Source organism: Lycorma delicatula, chromosome 4, assembly GCF_047948215.1.
Source record: "Lycorma delicatula isolate Av1 chromosome 4, ASM4794821v1, whole genome shotgun sequence".
Lineage (NCBI taxonomy): Eukaryota > Metazoa > Arthropoda > Insecta > Hemiptera > Fulgoridae > Lycorma > Lycorma delicatula.
The window spans coordinates 153756347-153779584 of record NC_134458.1 but is presented as its reverse complement, the minus strand read 5'-3'; the positions used below and the strand labels follow the sequence as shown (position 1 = coordinate 153779584).

The 23238-nt window shown below is 30.8% G+C and overlaps 2 protein-coding genes across 8 annotated transcripts in view; one reads left to right on the top strand and one right to left on the bottom strand.

Annotated features, from left to right (window-relative positions):
• Positions 1–7033, bottom strand: part of l(3)mbt (lethal (3) malignant brain tumor) — a 56848-nt gene extending 49815 nt beyond the window's left edge. For 2 of the 5 annotated variants that reach the window (XM_075364424.1, XM_075364428.1), the window contains exons 1-2: positions 5886–5978; positions 271–923 (exon numbers count right to left, since the gene is read on the bottom strand). In XM_075364424.1, the coding sequence (XP_075220539.1) occupies positions 271–903 (633 nt within the window). In that variant the 5' untranslated portion in view covers positions 904–923; positions 5886–5978. Of the gene's footprint in view, positions 1–270; positions 924–5633; positions 5851–5885; positions 6060–7014 lie in introns of those variants that run through there. The other 3 variants (XM_075364427.1, XM_075364426.1, XM_075364425.1) reach the window with 3 other exon arrangements.
• A 110-nt stretch (positions 7034–7143) lies between these two features.
• The window catches only part of LOC142323972 (protein-L-isoaspartate O-methyltransferase domain-containing protein 1-like), a 36787-nt gene continuing 20692 nt past the window's right edge, over positions 7144–23238 (top strand). The window contains exons 1-2 of one of the 3 annotated variants that reach the window (XM_075364420.1): positions 7144–7277; positions 19938–20291. In XM_075364420.1, coding sequence (XP_075220535.1) covers positions 19985–20291 — 307 coding nt within the window. In that variant the 5' untranslated portion in view covers positions 7144–7277; positions 19938–19984. Of the gene's footprint in view, positions 7278–7424; positions 7442–19546; positions 19692–19937; positions 20292–23238 lie in introns of those variants that run through there. The other 2 variants (XM_075364423.1, XM_075364421.1) reach the window with 2 other exon arrangements.

Below are 23238 nucleotides of genomic sequence, written 5' to 3'. Positions count from 1 at the left end.
AGAAGCTTATGCAATAAATCAATCGGTTGTTACATATTATTTTACAGACATAATTTACCAACGTAATCAAGTAAGTATTTAAAAAATAAATACATCTAATAAGGTAAATATTACCTAATACGTTCATGTTTAAAAAGATTCGTAGAAATGGATTTATGACTTCTAAAGATGCATAGATTACAAAAGAAAATATCTAAGTTAATTCGATTCCTTTTCTCATGAAAACAGAAAGTAAAAAAATATACATACAAATAAAAACTTTAATATTACCTGTGACATGGTAAACTGGACAGCTCCTGACGTTGTAATACTTGTAGTTGAGACAGTTGTTGGAATATTACTAGTATTATTGTTACTATTATTATTATTACTACTACTATTGTTGTTATTACTGTTAGCTGAATTATTTGGTGTTTTGACAGATACAGGTGGTTGCAAATAAATGAGTGGTACCATTCTGGTAACAGTAGAAGGTGGTGTTTGTGTGGTAGAGCCTGACTGAGTTGCAACAGTTATTGTTGAAGATGAAGTTGATGAACTGTGTGCTGTTGTTACAACTGTAGTACCAATAGCACTACCCAGATTTGAAACAGTCATACTAACTGTTACAGGTGTCACATTAGTAACAGTTGAACAAATTGTTGGCACACTATTATTACTGTTATTAGTACTATTACTTATATTATCATAATTTGAAGTAACTGTAGAACAATTAGCATTTAAAACACTATTATTATTACTATTGATATTGCTAGATGCACTGGCTGAAATTGGACTAGCAATAACAGTACTACCAGAAGGTAATGGTATTTTTACAATACCACTGATTGGTTTAGTTGTGCAACTACTAGCTGTAGGAGTAGATGTTAAGTTTGGTATCATTGATTCACTTATTTGATTCATTTTTCCTAAGTTTACATAACCTGAAACAAAAATAAAATAATTATTTTAAAAAAGATGTATGTTAATTGTTTTTAACTGTAAAGGCTTACAAAGGAAATAAAAGTGTGATGTGGTTTCCTGTTAATCACATAACTACATGGAAAGCCTACTGAAATACAGTTAATGTTTGGCCCTACATGTTCAAAAAAGATTAATTCTGTGTAATCTCCATGAAGCTTTTGCATTGTTTAAACATTGGTATCCATTGCTGAAAATAGGATTTTCAAAGTTCTGTGTTCTTGCAGGTGCAGGTGGGACCCCCAGTGTTTGTGTAGTACACACCAAAATGCAAAACTTACAGTTACGCATTGTAGACTGAAAGAACTGATAGAAGGTGATAGACCAATTAAGTCTTACAAGATATTATGAGGTATGAAGTGTTTGCTAATCCAACTGATGCTTGCTACTTTGGAAATTGTAAAAACTGTCCTGGGTTTGAAGAAGTCACAGGAAGGATTGAGCTCAACTGCACTGAAAACATCAACTAAAAACAGTGGATACAAATTGAAAAAAGAACATCTCTCAAGACAGTCAAACCTACTGAAAAATTCATCAGTACACTTTTTGAAAAACTTCCGAAACTTTTGAAAAACAGTCCAGTTACCTCACCCATCTTAAGCAATCTTTGAAATAAGGTGAATATATTGTAATCTGCAACTTTGCTGGAAACTATTCATTTATACTCCACAAAAACATTGATGCATACATCTCTTGTCATAATTTCTGACTGTCTCGCACATGACACAATAGTTGTACCTTTCAAGCAGTCTCATTTTACCACAAAACAAAGCCGATCGATCTATTATTACAGTGATGGTGCTGCCTCTTTTTGCACAAACAAACAAACTCATTCTTTTTCACACCTCATGGAAAAAGTACATGCGATAGTGTGGGAGGGACTGTTAAAAGACTAACTTTAAGCTTGAGCAAATCTTCAAATGACCACATCGACCCCACAACAGTTGTATGACTGGGTAAATGGACACATTGAGTCGATAAATTTCCATTACAAAACAGTTATAAAGGACAAGAGAAGAGAACAGCATAAAGGAGAAGAGGCTTTGAAGAATAGGACAATGACAGCAAGAACTATACAAGGTACTCAGAAACTCCACTCTTTTGTTCCACTGAACAAGAATCAGGTGCACGCGAGTGTTTTAATTTTCTAACAACTAAACAGTAGCAAGCACAACAAATATCGAGGATCAAATTCTTGATCTGCAGATATGATGGATACTGCAGTTTGGTGGTGTGTTCTAATGAGGAAAATCAAACAGTGAAGATGAAGTTCTTACATGCACACGGACCTTCACCTTCACTCCACTACCCAGACTTTGAGAATGTTCTTAATGTACATAGACATGATGTTATTTCAAAAGTAGATACCAGGAACAGTTTATACCTCTCAAAGCAAGAAGTGGACAATGCTAACCAGAAGTTGTCAAAAGAAGTGTACACTGTGTAATTCTTATGTAAATATCTTTGGAAGCTATATGAATTGCAGTTAAGTGGTGAGTATATACAAGTTCATTATTTTACTTCACCATTTCAAATTTAAAATAAATACACTTGAGGACAAATTCAAGGTCAAATAAATGTTTTGGTTACCTTGAACTATTAATGTCATAAAATCTCGCCAAGTGATATATCACATGAAACCCCATTCCAAGAGCTTTAAAATGACACCAAATTGAACTCTCTTATAGGAGCTGAAAAAATGAATTTTTTCTAATCACTTGAACCTTGCTTTTTGCGACCTTTTCACTTTTTTACAGGGTCCTACACAAAAAATTTGAAAAAATTTTTTTTTGAATAACTTTATAAATATGATCAATCCTGTGAATTTTGTTGAAATCTGTGAGAGTCAAGTTATGAGGCTTGTTGATTTGAAATGGAATGACCCACCAATGATTTCAATACTAAATAATGATAGTTCCTCAATCTTGTTTCGCAGCTAATATTTGTATTATTAACATAGCATTGTCATGCAAAATTATGATGAAACAGTTATGTAAAACCTAAAAATCTTGAAAATAAATAAGCCTAGACTACATATCCCAAAAATGTCACATTATAAAATTATTTGCTTGTTATTATTTGAGTTTTTAAATGATTTTTCTTTTTTTATACAAAAATTTATGTAATAGAACAAACAAATTCCAAATTTGTAATTATTTATGGTTTTTAAAGAATGTTTTCATTCTTGTTTTACTTTTTTCTTTTTAGTTAGGTTTAAATTAAGGAACTCAAATCACCAAGAATAAAAACTATTTAGAAAATTTCAGTACGCTAAATAATGTGTAAAACAAGTAAAAAAAAAAAAAAAGGTTTGGAAAAAGGCAAAACAGCAAATACAGTTAAGTAAAAATGAAATACTCTATTACTAAAAATGAAATGTTAGCAAACTAAAATATGTAATTAAAGAGAACATCAGTATTATTAGTTGATTTATCTCAATCAAGATAATAAAATTTAAAAATTAACAAATCTTAATGCTAAAAAACAAAAAGGCAAATTTACAAGACCAAAACTACTAGCACCTTCATAAAAAAGGAAATTAAAATAATTTACAAAATAAATTAATAACTACATGACAGTTCTTTCATTAAATAATTTTAGATATTTTATTAAAATGTTTTTAGCTCTGGGAGTTCATATCTGTACGGTTAGCGCCAAAGGTATGCTTGTCAATTTAAAAAAAAAGCAAATGATTAAAAACTGAATATTTCTAATCATTTAAGTATTTTACAGATTAATTAACGACACTTACACAAGATAGTATGACTTAATTTAATTAATATAAAAGTAATATACAAACACCTGGTGACTGATCCATGTTTATATATATATATATATATATATATATAATAAAAAATGTTTAAAACCTAATAAAATTATTGTCATCACCTTGGCAATTAACTTTAAATAGTAAAGAAGAATAAACAGTTATAAGGGTCCTATACCTCAGTGGTACAAGAAAAATATTAATATGATCAAGAAAATATATGTTAATATGGTCATATCAAGTGACACACTATTAACATTACTGCATTACTTCATAACTTAAAACTACTGGTTAAACAATAAATATCAAAGCACGGCATTTCTGAATTCTTCAATGAGAACAGAATGCAATTCCACATCCATAAATGTAATATAATAAAATGAATATTCAATTAAAATAAGTTTGGGCAATTGACAAAATACTAACTGTTTTTATTTTTATTTTTAAACTATGTTTCTTTATGAGATTAATTTGGTAAGTAAATATACAAAACCTTTAGAGAACTTAAAAAGTTTCAACCAAAAAATAAACAGATATAATTTTTTTTTAATATTAACCAATTTATAATAAATGAAACAAAAAAAAAACCCAAACTTATATTAATTTTAAAAAAAAATTATAATCTAAAACAGTTTCAATTAAACTTTGTACATATATGCAAATTCCCAACCTTGTATAAAAAAATTATAGAAGGGTATATATATATATATAAACACTAACCAAACATAACCTAACATGAACTTTAAGTATGTAACCCAAGCAGATGTGTAATTTTAAAACAAAAATTTTGCATTTTTAAACATTCAATTATAAGACTGCAGCAAAAACAGATAGTAAAAAATTACACATATTTCATCGAATCTCTGAAAATCAATAAATATAAAAATATTATATGGCATCATTAATTGTTAAAACTATCAACCTCTGAAACTTTCTAAAATACTGATCACAAACATATTAAATAAAGGTTAGAAACATGTAAGAGAGTTGTTAAAAAATATTGTTCAAGTAAAGAGTACACAAACTGTAAGCCATTACATTGTTAGAATACCAATGACAGCTTCACATTGTTCTTAACAAAGAGAAAAAAACCACTAACATTAAAAAAAATGTAGATCTCTAATTGGTCCTTTCAGGATAAAATCATTGAAACTAAGTTTGGACAATAAAATTAATATGGCACTTTATTATACTTTGATGAGAGGCTTACATCAATATTACTCAATCAGGAGTAACTGACTGTTCAAAAGTCTTTACAGATACACTTCAAAGGATGTGAATACAGATATCAAAGGATGTGAATACAAAGTCTATTTATTTTAAAGAAAAATTCAAAATTTATTAAGGTATTATGTTCAATATATAAAAAACCAAACAAAATAAAATAATCAGTGTAAAACAAAATGACAAACGCTTTTATTAAAAAAAAGTAATAAAAAACGCTAGAAAAAAATTCAGGTCAATACTATTTGAAATAATAAACAAATTTTAGCAATAAGAATACAGAATCTAATTAAAAAACTAAATACGATTTTAATTATCAACAGTTTATTTTTTTAATTACTATTACATAAAATTAAAAAGTGTATTGAATATGCGTAAGTTTATGGTATCGATACAAGGACAAACTGTTTAAATAAAACCACTGCAAAATCATCTAAACAGGCTCTACGAACATTAGGAATGCATCATAACATTAAAGCATTTCAATATAGTTTTATAGGTAAAGTAATTGACAGAGCGCGTGAAGCTAATGCTATAAAAACATTCAAAAATGTCTAGGTTAATCTAACGCATACAGCATAGTACATAGGATAATCAGTGCAACAAATTAACGAAATCTAAGGCTTTACTAGTCACATCATACGCTGTGTAATACATATTTATGAATAACAAGAATCCATACCATGCTAAGTAATAAAAGTTAAATAAATATAACAGATGTTCTCGGCAAAATCACGAAATAAAGACGTCCCATGTGTAGAGAAACAAAACACAGTATCCTAAATTCCCCCTCCACTATTTTATACAACCCAAGCTCTCAACATTCTGGAATTGCATAACTTTTTTTTAATAGACATTCAGAAAATTATTCTAAAAAATAACTGTCAAGCAAGTTAAAATACTCAGTCGTACCCCTTTTTACAACACAACTTACAATTTTCAGTAGGTATAATACATCACCAAGAAAAAAATAGTACCTCTTCAACGCGTTAACGGCATCGCGCCGATCGTCACTTTACACGGTAACCAACCAGACACTAGGCCGAGTACACTTTTGAAAACAAGATGGCAGTCGCTAATGACGTCATGAATTCAAAGCGGCAAGATATTGTAGTCTGTTTTTATCATTTTATTACTGTAAATTCGGGAATTAGAATGAATACAATATAGTAAAATCTCTTCGTTAAATATTGTTTCCATAACATTAGGTTTTCATCTTCAAAACATTCACTATTTACTAAATATAATAACCACTTTCCACAAAGATTTTCAAAACAAAACAATGTTACCAACAAAAAGTGTTTCCCAGTTTAGCGGACTGAAATTTTAGCATGTGTAACAGCAAACACCGCTGAACGATGACAATTTGTTCCATTGACTGATATTACTTCAGATTTTCCATGATTTTTCAATACATGAATGACGTTCTCTTCAGTTTCTAATTGTTTTAACGTACGTTATCATCGTACGCCACGAAAAACCTCTAACACCATGGTTCGTGCACCTAGAACGCAACGACCACGTGAGATAGAAATCAATAAAGATTCTTAATGTAGAAACAGTTTGAATAATACGAATAAGTTTAGATAAAGTCAAAATTTTCAATTCAAAAACTTCCATTAATGTAAGCGGTACTATTCACTATTTTGAACATTTCTATTGATAGCTTTGGTTTCGATGTCACAATCAAAAACTGAAAGAAATACATATACTTTTAATTTAGTAGCAGATCTACTGACAAAACTGTAAAACGTGATACTTGTGACAAAGCACTTAGTTAAACAAGCACGTTTGGATTAAAAAAGAAAAGATTCATCCAGCTGCCTGCACCTTCGGGGAAAAAGGGAAGAATGGTAAAGTCCAGCGTTGCCATTTTACATGAAGCGGGTGGTGCAGTACTGAAGAATAGATTGTTTTTTTTAAACAATCGAGTTCAAAAGTGTGAAAAAATAACTATTGATATATTGATAATAATGATTAATAACTATTTATTATATTCTAAAATCCTATAACAAAGTTGTACAAAAATTAAATACAAAAAATAAATAAGAAACACCTCTCACCTATCTGCCTTATGCCCAAGTTGAAACCTTCATACTTCACGCATGCGCCGATTATTTACTCTCCCACCATTGCAGTATCTCGTAGGAATTTTCATATAAACCAATGAGAAATGAACTTCAAGAAAACACAACAGATTGCGCCGGTTCCTGTATCAGCTGTGTTGCTGCACGTCATATTTAGGGCACAACACTGCTATTATTATTATTGTCTCGAACTGGATGTTGATTTTCAACGAGACACTAGTTTTAATTTTTTGACTTGTGTAAGTAAGGATTATTTGTTTTTAAAATCGTTGTCTTACGTTAAATATTTTCCGGAAAGTTTTAATTTAAGGTGACATTTTCATTTTGTTACGAATTTTGTCAACAAAGACTTCAGTAAGAACGGCTGAATTGTCACTTGCATTGGAAACCATATTTTCGTTTGGTAGTTTTATTTAATAGCTCGTTATTGAATTTAATAGTTAATATGTTTTGGTAGCTATTATTTTAAGATACTTGTTTATTCTTGCTTATATAAAATTTAATTAATGAGCATTTGCGTTTTACTTTTCTATCTAGCATTATGTCATAATTTATGGACGATCATTCTCAAGGGGTTTTTTGATATACTGATTTAAAGCTATAGATAGAGATGTATTTGTTCATTAGTATTATGTATGTAAATGACCGCAACTTACTTAAACTTAAATGTTATATCTTCATCAAAGGTGTTAAAGATTTATTGCTTGAAATAAATGTAATCATTGTACCTCCACTTGACGCACACGTAACGACTTGTGCGTAGGTACAAAGTTATTTATAGGTCCAACAATTTGTTTTGTTTGTGTAAAATAAATTCATTTTAAGGAAACATAAATTTTTTCTCGTATGATTTTTACGTTCAAGTTGAACTACGTCAGAAAATTCTTAATGTTCCTTTTTTAATCGTATATTTAGGTTCATTATTAATGAATTGTGAATATACGAAAGTATGAATTTTTTAATATTTAATTTTCTGGTCATGTGAACCTGTCATTTTTCATTGGTATAAATGTTTGATAAACTCCATTATTATGTTATTGAATTTACTTTTTATGAACAAATTTCATTGTATTTTTAAGTGAATCTAAATTATTATTAATCATTTTAGCAGTGGATTAAATTTTTTTCATATATAATTGTATACATTTTTTATACAGTATCTGGTTTGTCCCAGGATTTTTTGATTAATTAAAGTTTGCTCTACTGTGAAAAAATCTGTCGCTCGTTTATATTATTAAAAATTTGCTGTGAATAAGGTAATTTATTTGGTCTAGTAAGACTTAATTTTTTATCATGTGTTTATGTTTTTAAATTTCAGTTAGATATTTTATAAAATGTTCATTAATGTGTTAAAAGTTTTTTTTTTTTTGCTGTAAACCTGATTGGGTGGTTTTTATGAATATATTTTTTTAATTATTTAGTAAAAAAGTATAATGCTAGCAGGTTAGACTTCTGGATATATTTTTTAACTACTTACTTCACTGTCTGTTGAGTAGATGTGAATGATTGCTAGAGCTAAGTTTGCTACAGTAGATGATTAATATAATTGCATAAATTCGTTTGACTTATATAACTACACTATTAATATTATTATGACTTGAGTTTTTTTTCTCTCATTCATAGTTTATGAAAAGTAACTTTCTAGGAATACCTAACTAATCAGTGTTCTCATGTATATATAGCTGACATCGATAATGTCATCGATGGGAGACCTGTTATCAATTTATATTATTTCAACCCAATTCAAGTTTTCAAATGAAATATTAAAGTATAAAATTAAAAAAATGTTTATCGGTTAGATTTAGACAAAATGAACCGAGAGACTGCCAGCCAGACTTGTGTGTTTTAATCCCAACATATTTCTGTAGTTTTCATCATACTATTATAAATAATTCATGTCTATCATCTGAAAACTATTAACTACAAATTTATATGATGATGAAAAAAAAAAATTAACATGTCGCCATGCATACTCTGAAAAGCATTGATTTAATTCAGGTTTTAACTAACATGGGAAACAAAACAAGATTTATGCCAATTAATAAATATTAAATAAAAATTTTATTAATTTGATAAGATGTAATATGTAATTTTGTTTGATAATAAATCATATTCTTCGTGATATTACCAAAACTATTTATCTACATTGTAATGCCTGTATGAAACATAAATATTTGCTTTCTCATAGTAATTTATTATATAAAAAAAAATAAATAAATAAATAGCTTGTTCATCTTATAATAATGTAGTTTGCTTATTGAAAATAGATACATATTCACATGTGGTGTTGCTTTTTATCTTAATGTTTTGGTTTTTTTTTCAATAAAAGTAGTGTATAAATAGAATCAACATTTATAATCGCTATGAAAGGAAACTGTAATTAGGAAAAATTGTAATAGCTGTAAAATTTTCAAATATGAAAAGTGTTCTCTACATCTAAGCACAAGACTGTGGGAATGAAGATAAGCTGAAACAAGGAGTATCCTGTAGGTGCAGCTGCTTTTTCTGGTTCAGAATTGTTTACCAATGTACACAACCAATCATGAACAAATTAATTATGCTTCTTAACTTCATTTGATAGGTTTCTTCATTTATCAACTGCTGCTTTACCAGAAGTTAATTATGCTTGTGACAAATTATAGGTTGTAGTCTGGCTTCTGTGTATGCTCCATGCTGCTAATCTACTAATTTATTTACAGAATCTAATTGAAAATTAATTTTTCTGCTCATAACTTATTAGGATGTTAAAAATGCTAGCTTTTCTAATTTGTATTTTATTGTAAGGGCAAGGATTTGATTTGTTCAATTTATGTTTTGTTTGATATTTTGTTCATTATAATTTCCTTTAGGTTTAATCACGTATGATTCTGTTTTTGTAGAGCTTTTGTTAATTGAAACTTTTCTAGTTCTTTTTTGTTTTGTAAATTGTATCCCAGACAGTTCAAATCTATTATATAAAGAGGAAGAGGGTTTTTGTTTGTTCAGGATAAACAAAAAAAACTACTTTATCAATTGCAACAAAATTTTTACCCATGCTTCTTGGCTTACCGAGTGAAAAGGTTTTTAGGTATATTTAATCTTGAAAAAAAAAATGTATGTAGTAATTGAGATTTGCCGATTGAAGCACAAACTTTAATGTAATGATTTGAATTAATGATCTGTGAACTGTGAGTGTCTATCACTGTGTGAGCTGGGTTTGAACTGAATAATTTGAATCAATTGAATGAATAGCATTACAAAAATAATAGAATTAAATTTACATTGAATAAAATAATATTAAATAAATTTAAAAAAATTTCTGTTTAACAATTATGGGCTTCTCATGGGGACTGCATGTGAGACTAGAGTGATGAGGTATGCAAGGATCTTGTGGGAGGCTAGCCCAATCATCACCATCAACTGGTAACGAACAGGGTGTCCCTGGTACACTGTTTTGAGAGGTGCAATGGGGGTGCTCTTATAATATCTCTACAAACAATGGTCCGATTTTCAAAATTCAAACGAAGTATTTGTTAGTAGATTGAAGGCTAACTTTTTCCTCCTTCAGGTACACTCTCAGTCTAACAGATCATGGTTGTTCGGAAATGTTATCTAAAAATGAAAAATTATTTATTAAAACATTTAAATAATAAATAATTTGTGACTGCTGCATATCTCATTTGGGTTGCTAGGGTGCCATCAAATTTTTTGAAATTCTGAATTTCGGGGGTTAAAATGGATTTTTGAATTTTTTTTCAAACCCTGCTATTTTCTGAATTTCTCTGTAATAAATGAAGAAATCAACCTGATTTTTAGTGAAATGCAATCTTAGTGTGAATAATCCAATTGTTAGATTTTTGAAATTCTACCTTGAAAGGGGGTGAAGAAAGGTAAAAAACTTTGAACAACGATAATAAATTTTCCCAATCCTGACAATACCAAACAAGATCCATAGCATTATATTATATAGATGACATCAGGAGTGGGTGGATGTGCTATTCTATGGATAAACAAGAGATAAAAATTAAAAAACACTACTGACAAACATTGCTCTTTAATGTAGGATAATTAAAGAGCGTGCAGGTGACAGTTTTGTATATATTAATTGTACATAGCATAAATTTTTTTAATTTGTTATTTTAATATTTGTGTATATATTTTTATGTAGTATATGACACTTCTGGTAACTTAAGGATTGCAACACGGGACCATACATCTTAATTGGTTCAGCGGTTGAGCCACTACAATGGAACAAACATACACACATATATACATCCTAAATACATTGCACTGCTTTTTGGGCAGTCTTGTAAATAAGGTCCATTTCTGAGTATATCAGTTAATTTTTGTTGTGGTTTGGTTCCGTTGATTTTGTATTATGCTAGCAAATACCCCGTTTTAATTTTGAAAACTGTAAGATTGGTTGTGAAGATGTAACAACATTTCCAAATAACTGTGATCTGTTAGATCGAGAATGTACCTGATTCATATAAAAATTAGCCTTCAGCCCACTAACAAATACCCTGTTTGAATTTTGAAAATCAAACAATTGTTTGTAGAGATATTATAAAAGTACCTCATTGCACCTCCTAAAACAGTGCCCCCAGAGGCACCTCGTTTGTTTTTTGTTGATGGAGATGATTTGTCTAGCCTCGCATAAGGTGCTCGCATCACCTCATCACTCTAGTCTGACATGCAGCCCCCATGGGAAGCTCATTATTATTAAACAGAAAATCCAGTTCACACAGTGATAGAGGCTCACAGTTCATTGATTCAATTCATTAAAGTTCAACTGGCAAATCTCCACTATTATCTATCTATCTATATACATATATATATATATATAATGCTGAAACATAGGTTTCAGTGTTATGATTTCATACATCACTGTTTGATACATAGGAAAAAATTCAGAGTAATGCTGTTATTGTGAGTCAACGATTTTCTTGAATTGTTACATTGACGCTTGTAACAAGTTCATCTGTGACAATTGAGGGTTGACCACTTCTTTCATTGTCGTGAGTGTTTGATTGACCTTCACGAAAAGAACAGCATCATTGACTTAAGATATTCCCTCTGTCAATTGTGATATTCCCTCCATACACTACACAAAGTTCATGATGAATTTCAGCAGTTGACAAGTTTTTGTGTGAGGGAAACTGATGAAGGCAAGCACTTCACAGTTGGCTGGATTTTCTATGACAGCAGCCATTTTGAATGAGAGTTACAGGAACAAAGAAGTAAGCGATATTTCCAATAACACTTATTAGAACCACACTGAACCAAGCTATTCAGCTCTGCAAAGATAGAATCACTTCCCCCACTCATTCCCACAATACCAGAGGACCGAGTTTAAAATCCAAATAGCTGTTGTAGAATCAGTCAGCCTGTTATTAGTGTAAGTACTACTTGTTTGTAGTTCCAAATATTTTGTATGCAGAAGCAGCAGCAGCCTACACACTGGGTAGGTAGAAGGCTGACTAACATTTTGTTAAGAGTCATAATTACAATTAAGAAAATTTTATGTACTGATAATTCAGTTTCACAAAGTCTCTGATAGGTGTTGTGTTCTCCGATTCAAGTTCCACTGTGGCAGATTTGAATGTAATTCAAGCTTGCAAATAAGTACAATGTGGCATGAGTCTAATCTATAATAAGGCTGAATTAATTATAACTAGACATTAGGGTCTAGTATGCTTTCCACATGTAACACTACAACTTTCCTTTTTATTCATAAAGTAATAACTTCTGTGAGATAATCAAGTTCCTCATAAGCAGCTGTAAAACTGACATGACCAAACTGTAAATACCACACAGCTGTTTACCCCCATTTTTCTTAAAATCTATTCATCACCAGAAGAACTACATTTATGTCCCTTCTTTCTAGGGGCGTAATAGTAACATCAAGTGTCCTTCCTCCAAGGGGCCCAATTGAAACAACTGTCTATGGGCTCCCTGGATTATGATGTAGCACTGGGTTGGGTTTTTTTTTTATTGTGAGGCAGTTAAAGAGTGTACTCTTTCAGGTTCCCCAGTGTAGTGTCATAGCAGCTTTCAACCAAGTGGCTCTTACTTATGCCTGTGGTTTTTTTACTTACTGATGCCCTCAGATTCCAACATTAGAGTTACCTGCACCTCACTAGTAGTACTAAATCTGACATTTAGGATCAGTTGTATCTTTATAGAGAACTGGTTCTTTTTCAGTAGCATATTGAACAAGTTTTCCAGTTACTTTGTTTATGTAACTTTTCTAATATGGCAAGTTTGGTGCCTCATATTCAGTCTTTGCTGCTGTTTTCAGAGTAACAGTTTTAAATACATTACCCTCTTTTATCAGTCAAGTGAAGAAAATAACACTAGTAACATGAATTTTTCTCACAAGTACCAAGAGGTGTACCTAATGCAGTTTTTTATCCTGTTTTCAAATATGTATTCAGAATTTTCTCGCATCGCCTACAATTTTTTAAATAATTTAAAAAATTTTTTCATCCATTGTCAAGTAAAAGCTCCTAGAGGATTGTAAATATGATGGAACCAAATGAGCCAACTCAAAGGGTAGCATTGCAACTGTTGTGCAGGTTCAGATGTGTATAGAGATAGATGTACAAACGTGGTTTAGTGTAGCACACATTCATCAGAATGATGTCAGTTGTGAGATAGTAGTGAACCAGTAAACATGTCATTGTGAGTGCTTTGTGTGTCTGAATTATTGTGTATTTCATATTTACAACTTTATTTTTAATTAGTTATTACTTAGAAAATGCCTAGAGTTTGTTTAATTCATCCTAACAATTTTTGTTATGTATGTAGTGAAGTGACACTCAAGTCCCAAAGGCAAAGGAGGAGTCCCAAAGAGGTGGAGGAACCCCATTTATGGGTGCATAAGCAGTGTCGGGCTTGCTAATAAGTTCCGCCAGTTATAACCAAGGGCGTATGTATACTTGCACACTACCGACTAAACCTCCACCCCTGGTTTCCCTCCTTCCTGATACTGCTTATAAAAGAATTTCATCAGAAGAAGGGGAATCGCCCGCACACACAGTTTAACAAACTAACAGGATGTCACACACAACACATACAGCATGTCAAATATTGTACAAGAACCATGCAGAAAACAGACAAAGCTTCTAACATCCACAACATGCAAGCGATACACACCCACACAGCAATCAAGTCTGAAATCTCAAAATAGTCACACCACTTACCAGTGGCCACCATTAGATGCACGAGCAGAGTGTCCCCAGCCTCATCATACCCAGGTGACCCCCCCCACACGTACGGGTGCCCCCAAGGCACTCAGTCGACAACCTGTCTGTCCCCGTGCCCTCTGGCTCCATTTTTCTCTGTGGGACTCCTCATATAAATGCAACTTCCTCATGACCATCTTGATGAATCTTTCCACAGTCTTCCACTATGCCTCACCCAGTAATAGGATTCGTAGGGTATTTTCAGGACAAAACATGTGCTCACATCTCAGGTTGCCAAGCATCTCTACTCTCTATGGCAAATCGCAGGCACAGAAAGAATACATGTTGGGGTGGGTCTCTTCCACCTCACACTCTGGGCAATTTTCAGATCGGTCAAGCCCAAATCTATACAAATAAAACCTGAATCCCCCATGACCCACCAGGAATTGTGTTAACCCAAAACTCAGTCTCCCATGGGTCCTGAGTATTGGGGACACCACCCACTGATGTCCCCAATAAGGTGATAGGTCCACCTACCCTTTGTGGCTTGGTCCCACCACTCCTGCCATGTTTGTGCGATTTCTTCTGGTTCTTCAGCAGAGCGCTTCCTTTCTTGTAATGGGATTGTTCTCAGTTCCCTAGTTCTGCCACGCCACATTATCATCAAGCCTACAGGTGGGAATCCAGCAATCACCTCAAATGCTTCCCTGGATACTGTACTTGGCAAATCTGACAACGTCCGCTCACAACTTGGCAAAAGGCGAAACCTTACTCCATTAGTAAAAAAGTGTTATGAACTTTATATTGGGTGTAAAGTCAGGGACCAAACAAGGACCTGGGCCCCACATATCTGTTGTTAATTGTGTTCTAGGCTTCTCACTGCATGGAAAAATGGCACACACCACATTCCACTTGCTATCCCTATGATTTGGAGGGAACCCAAAGATCACTCTTGTGACTGTTATTTCTGCTTAACAAACATTAAAGGGATTACATCAAAATCAAAACATACAATGGTGTACTCTAACTTGCAATCTGCAATGAGACCAGTTCCACTCTGCGAAGAATTGCCCATACCAAAGCCTCCGGAACATGTGACATTAGGTGAAGAGAGCTCAGAGTCTGATGGAAGTAAGGAAGAAAAAGAAACAGATTTAACTTTGATACAACTTTTTAACAAAGCAGTTCATCTGAGTCTCATTTACTGATTCAAGAAAATCTTAACGATCTCATGCGAGATTTAAAGTTATCCAAAAAACAGTCTGAATTGCTTGTTTCCCGGCTAAAAGTATGAAATCTTCAAAAGAATACAAAGAAATGTACTTATTGTAATAATCATTTTGAATTTAAAGACTATTTTTCTGAAGAAAATGGTTTAGTGTTTTGTAATGACATTTCTTCTCTTATGGACACTTTCACTGCAACATGAATTCGATTATAATAGTTTTAAATAAAAGTAAAATAATGGAGATGTGTGATGGACATAAATTTAAAACTATTTTATGAATTAAAAAGGCACATATGGAACAGCATTTTTTGTTCAAGAATAGTGTAGCTGAAATGGAATATGTAGCTGAAGTTTGTTAAAAATAACGTATATATTGCAATTTACTTAATTTATATTTTACTGCCTGCAGCAGAATCTATGTAGTTAAACTGTGTGTACTTGAGAGAACTGCTGTTCCACATGCACATTTTTAATCCATAAGATACTTTCAAATATACAAAAATCCCTGATGATTAATTATGGATTAAGAATCTGTTCTCCACATGACCTGCTTTTCTAAAGCCTCCTTGATATTCTCCCAGTTCATTATTGGCTTAGCCCCTCCATTCTGGTTAATAAAACTACAGGTAACATTTATTCAAGTCGCCAGTAAGAGGGATATTTCTCCATAGTTATTAACATTTGTTTTATCACCCTTTCCTTGAAGTGCCTGAATTGCAGCATGAATTCTATGTTGTTCTGTCTTTTTGCATAGGAGTAATTTAACAATATTTTGAAATGATGTACATGCTGCTTTCTCAGATTCATTCAGATTCCTCTCAAAGTCCGAATCCTTATTAGTGGTCCAACAAATATTCCTTCTTTGATTTTTTGTCTTGGCCATTACAATGCATTGCTTTGGCAAAATTCTTTATCAAACCAAGTTTTATGTAATTGGTAGAAAATACATACACATTCTTTGGTTTCACAAGAGGTTGACAAATAACATTTTTCTGACCTTTGGTACAGTGCCTCTTTATTCAGTCAGTCTTTTCAAACCTAGTTTGAATAGGTTTCTCCTGTCTATTCTCCCACTTGCATAAGAAACAACAGTGCTTAGTTACCTGAGCTGCAGTCCTAATTCCTAATAATATGGCTATCACCTTTAGGTCTTCACATATGTGCCAAGAATACTTTTCATACTGTATCATCAGTTAAAATTTCTATTGTTATGTTTCCATTTGTGCTGCGTAAGCAAGAGGAATTGATGATTACTTGTTTCTATTGTGAAGGAGGATATCTTTCTAACAGAGGAATGTATAAACAATCTTTATTCTATAGGATTTTGATGCTGTCCTAGTTAATCAAATAAAGAATTTACATCATTACAGTACACTATATTATCTTTTAAATAGAATAGATGTTGACATTCTTGCTGCCTAACATGGAAAAAAAACATATTTTAGTGCCTTTTTTGAGGAGGTTCCGGCCTTTTAACCTTGAAGCTAATAGCAGCTCTGAGTGCATTTTAGACAAATTAAGTTCTGCTTGAATAATTTTGTGATTTTCAGTGCTTTCAACTTGGAAATCTGGACTGTGTTGAGTGGCCCCTTAATCTCTCTTCATACCATAGGAACAGCAGAAGGCATAATTTCTGTAGCTTCCCATTTAGCCAGCAGCTTAGTATAGTTAAACTAGAATTACAACATTTATTAGGGGTCTAAGTCTTATCCTGATCTATGAGTTCATACGATTTTTTAACCAAAAAGTAATATTTCTTTAAGATTTAAAAGTTAATTCACCACACATAACAGAAATTGTTAGAATGACTTATACAGTTATGAGCCATTTTTATATAAATTACCAACAAAATACAAAAAAACAATGTGTATGAAGCACAACAAAAATAATGTATATCTCTATCACAAAAAGTAGGAATAAAACATAAGACCAAAGTTGCAATTGCATTATAAAAAACAGTGATTGAAATTGACTACATCAATTAGTTTTTAAATAAATCACATTACTGTAATAAATTTATTTTTCATAGAAGAAATGAGTCATAATGAAAGGGTAGTATCAGTGTCTTTCCATGATGTAATACTGTATTAGTTAACACATAGTAATAATGGTTATTCAAATTATTTCACTCAGTCATTTATAAATATGGTTAATTATAAATATCTTCAGACATTCATATTGTAACAAGACCGGTATAACGGACCTGAGTAATGGATTTCTGCCAATTAAGAAGAAAGTAGTAGTAAATATAATAATGGGAGGAATCCAGAAAGGGGCTAAAAGAAACCCTTTTAGTAAAACTAACACAACAAAAAAACCTGTTAAAGGTAACAGGTCCGATTAACAATTGTCCTTTGTAATACTGCCCACTGATACACCTAAACAGATGTCCTGCGAGAAGAGTTACTGGACTAGGGTAGTAATTTCATTGGAATAATTGAGGGTGGGTGATCATTCTCACGCTTTGAGTTGGGTCTGATCCGGCAGGTAAAGAGGATAGGAATATAAATACGCCAGAGAAGACCAGTTGAAATCAGTTCTGTGAGAAAGTGCTATGATAGAGTTCTAACCTAGGTTATTATGCTAGAGTTCTGCAAGGAGGTCAGTGAAGGAGCGAATCTCTAGTGCAGGTTCAATGCAATTAAGGTGTTCCAGTACATGAAAACAAGAAGTGGTTTGGTGAATTACTGTTAGACTATAAGTGAAAGAGATAATGTACTAAATTTTTAGAATAATTTTATTTGTGAACAGCATAGGTATTTGCTGTGAAAGAACTGTATACTTGTCTTCTATGTTGTACTATTATTGTAAATACAAGACTAGCGGTCTTGTCAATGGGACTGAATTCTGCTTTTCAATATTTAACTACCTGTAAATAAACCCTGACAATTACTTCAAATTCTGTTTTGTATGTAATCGCTGTTTATTATTATTATTATTGATTTGTTTTATTTTATTTATGTTCTTAAACTAATAAATTGTAATTAAAAAAACATTTTCAACTGAAAGTTTCTCAATATCCTAATCTAGTTGTGAACATGCAACAATATTTTTTTGTTAATGTAAACATTGACTACAACAAATCTTTTGTGTAGTAGAGAAAATAAACCATTTTAACAATTTTCATTTTTTATGAGTAATAGGTACAAACTAAAATGAAGTCTTATGACAAATTTTGAGGTGATATTTGGATTCAACATCAAAAAATACTAAAGAATAAGTCAAAATTATCTCTATAACAAAACTTGTTGGCAAGTATTATCAATGATCATAATACACTGGGTTGAACCCTATGACTTTTAGTGATGAAGGTTAACATTTATTAGAATATTAAAAGTTTATTAATTATGATTAGCAGTTAATGTATTAATTTACTGGAATGAAAATAATTTTAGGACCACCAGAGGAACTTAGATTAATGCTTGAAACTACATGTAAAAAAATATTAAATGAGTTTAATTGAGAATGTCCTCCTTTTTTTTTTTTTTTTTAAGTTTGTAAAAAATATGTTAGTGTTGAAATCAGATTTGAAATATCATTTACTGAAAATTAATTCAATCATAAGTGGTTGATGTCATGAAAAAAATAATACCTGCCAGTGATGAATAAAAAAATTAGGTATATTTAATTATGTTAAAAAAATGTAGAATCGAACAGATTGTTTCAATATCTCTCATGTGCTTGTATGCGCACACGTACTATAATTTATTAGATAACTCTATTTCTAATCTTTCTCTAATAGTATTTTTATTATTTATAGAGATATTTAATTTATAAAATAATTTTGTGGAATAAGTAACGTATATTGTATAAGTATTATATTATTTTACATGATTTTCAGTTGATGGCAATCAAGATTTAAATGTTTTTGTAGGCAAAGAATATCCAATGACTTTCTTTTTCCCCCTTCACTTCCCCTCCCTCTGTAAATATGAATATATATATCACAAAACGTAAAGATTATAGCCTGAATGATAATTATAATGACAGTAATTGGCAAGGTCAAACTTCAAAGTTAATATTATTTGTTTATTTATCTTATAATTTATTTTCTATTCAAACATATTTTTAGTACTGCTTTCTTCTAATTCTGTTTAATTTGCTAATTATTCTTTTTGAATTAATTTGAGTGCTAGTGTTAGATCAATTTGTTAAAAAAAAATCTAATTTTTGTTATTGAATTAGTGTTATTAATCATAACTACTTTTTATGATTATCTTTCTCTGAATCACGTTATGCAATATTTCTTGTAGAATTTAGTAAGTGACTGTATAAATACTTAATTATGTTTCTTTTTATTGCTGTATTCCACCTAGTGTAATATTTATTTATTAATTGTTTGAAGTTAGTGTCTCTTGCGTGTTAATTGTGAAATTAAGGTCATATGCATATTTTCACCATAATGTGAATGAAGATAAGGGTTTTTTAAATTATCAGTATTAGTTAGTGATCTATCTCCATTGTTGTCTATTATATTAAAAATATTTTTTTTATTATTGTTTCAGGTAAATAAACAGTGATATTTTAATATAATTTATAATCAACAACAGCAATGGGGGGTGCTGTGAGCACTGGTATGGATAATGATGATTTAATTGACAATTTATTGTGTGCTCAGTATATTAAAACACCAGTTGTTGAACGTGTATTTAGAGCTGTTGATAGAGCATTTTATTATTTACCTGAATTTCAAGACAGTGCTTATAAAGATTTAGCTTGGAAAAATGGAAATATACATTTATCAGCTCCTTGTATTTATAGTGAAGTTATGGAAAATTTATGCTTAGAACCTGGTCTTAGTTTTCTTAATCTAGGTTCTGGCACAGGGTATTTCAGTACCATGGTTGGACTTATATTAGGTAAGTGCTATGTTATTATTTTCATTACGAGTAATTTATTGACGAAAGAGTATAAGAGAACATTAGTATAATAGAAGGTGAAAATAATCTGGAAAAAAATTTGTCATAAAAAAAGGTCTGATGTCAAACAAACCACCAAGTTGGTCTAGTGGTGATGTCATCATTGCAAATCAGTTGATTTTGAAGTCACGAGTTCTAAGGTTCAAATCCTAGTAAAGGTGGTTACTTTTTTATGGATTTGAATTCTAGATCATGGATACTGATGTTCTTTGGTTGTTGGGTTTCAATTAAACCCGACATCTCTGGAATGGTTGACCTGAAACTGTACAAGGCTACACTTCATTTACATTCATACATATCCTCCTTTGAAGTAATCCAGTATGGTGTGGTTCTGAAGGCTAAACAGAAAAAAGAGAAAGATTGTATCAAATAAATTTAGAAATAAGAAAGAATAAAATTAATTGTAAATATTTTTCATAGAAAGTGTTGTTTTTTTTAATAGCTGTAAAATGTATATATTTAGTGAAACAGTGGAAAAGATGTAAATTAAAAAAAAATGCTGTTGCAGGAGAATGTTAAGTTTAACATTATGTAAAGATTTAAAGTGAAGTGATTTTAAGTAATGTATGTAAAGATTTAAAAAAATAGTAGGATAAGGGTGGAGTTTATAGCCAAATTATAAAGAAGAGTTTATAAAGAAAATAATATAAAAAAATATTTGTCAGTTTAAGAATGCTGTATAGCTTTTAAATTCACTTTAATGATATTTTTACCTGCACTTAGTAATTATAAAAAACATAAGTTCTTCTTTTTTTTTTGAGCATTTTAATTTCTTTCTTGGCATTGTACTTGAATATATACCTCTCTCTATTTTAACTATCCTCCCCTTCAGAAATTCATTTTGAGGAAGTAACTGATGATAAAGTTCTAATCAGTTTTAAGTGGTGCAGGGTTTTGTATCTAACATTTAATTAAGTAGATACCTTATTTATAAAATATTTATTAGGTTACCATCTTCCAATATTGGGATTTGTTGTGGAAGTACCATACACTACTGGTTGGTCAGTAGTGTGTTACTTCTGGATTCATTTCAAAGAAGAAAACAAATATTCTTTTTGTGGAAAAGACTTGCTCATCTGAAGCAGTTGATTTGTCACATAATGATCAATTTGAATCTTGTATTAATTTCATATGATCTCGATCAAACAAAACTTGTAAAAAGGTACTCGAGAAAATAAAAGTTTGTCTATGTTAACAGACCAAATGAATTGACTTTTACAATAAAAATATGAGCAACAGAAATTTAGCTTATTAAAATGTGAGCTAGCATAGGATTAATGTAAAAAAAGAGATGGTATTGGACGTTTTTATTTTGTTTATTGATAGTATGATACAAAATGTGAGCACTTAACTTAAAACTTAATGGAAAATATTTGCCAGCCTTTGTGGCATGAGTGGTAGCATCTTGGCCTTCTGGAGGTCCCACGTTTGAATAATCCTGGTCAGGCATGGTATTTTCACACACTACAAAATTGTCATTTCATTTTATCCTTTCAAGTAATACCTAACAGTGGTCTCTCTCAAGAGGCTAAAAAAATGGAAAATATTTGGTAAAATGCTTTTTAACTATCTCATACAATAAAATATTTTGACTTAATCAAGTTGAACATTTAGTAAATCTTATTCAGGAAAAATTATGATGTCAATGTCCAGTTGGCAATTGTTTTTTCATGACTAACACTTTACATGTATAATGTGATAAGACTGTGCAGGGTATGTAACACTAAATAAATTTAAAAAAGACAAATCATTTCTATGGAATGTTTTAAAATAGACAGACTTTATTTCAAAGGAAGATATTCTTTCATAATCTTATATAGTATTGTCAGTATTAATAGTTATTATTTCTAGTATTCAATAGTGACGATATGATGTATTCCTTTTTAATTAATTAACTCTAGTAGAAAGAATCCATCTCTTGTGTGTGTGTGTGTGTGTGTGTGTGTGTGTGTGTATGTGTGAGAGCACATGCACACACAAAAATATTTATGATATATATTTTATTGTATTGTTTATTAAATGGTCTGCCATATTAGATAAACCTAATTTAGGTTATAAGTAACCTGATATTTACTAGGTATACTGATATAGGTAACCTGATAGAATTTTTGTTGCCTTGTTTATAATATTTGACTGTTTCTTACTTACTTATTACCATGGGAAAAATAAAGTAGAATTTTTATTATTTATTACTAAATAATAATTTGTTTATTAATATTATGTTGCATGGTTTACAATTCCAACCAGCCTACTCTGCCAGGTAGTGCTTTAATAATAGTTGGATTTTACTCCCGGTTGTGAACGGTTTGTCTACAACTATACTTAAATCTTACTTCATTATTTATATATTTTGCAGTCGTCGTGAATGACAAATAATATTTAATAACTTTTGCTATATTTATCTTTGAAAAAACAAAATATGATATTAAAAAATAAATAAAATTATACAGCATCTATTTTTTAAAGTCAGATGCTAAAGGTCAGTCTGTTCTTGATCAACAAATAGTAATAAAGGCAACTCTTGATAATGCTATTTGAAATATCCACAAATGTAAACAAGCTTATGTTTATTTTGTGCAACAGGGTTCATTATTTAGTGCGTTGAGTTTTCTGTTGCTTTCTCAGTACTAGAGTAAATAATTATATTTTATTAATTAAATTCTTGGTATAATTTAATCATATATTTGTTACTTATGCAACAGATCTCTATGTAATCCTCCAAACACCTTCAGAAGGAAGTGGACTTACGTGCTTGGATTTTTTATATTTTTGTCTGGCCTTATTGAGACATCAAAGATTAATTTATTTAGTATTAGGAAGATGTATATACTCTAAAAAGGATGAGGGAAGTCAAAAATTTGGTTTCTGCGCAGGAAGTATGTGCATT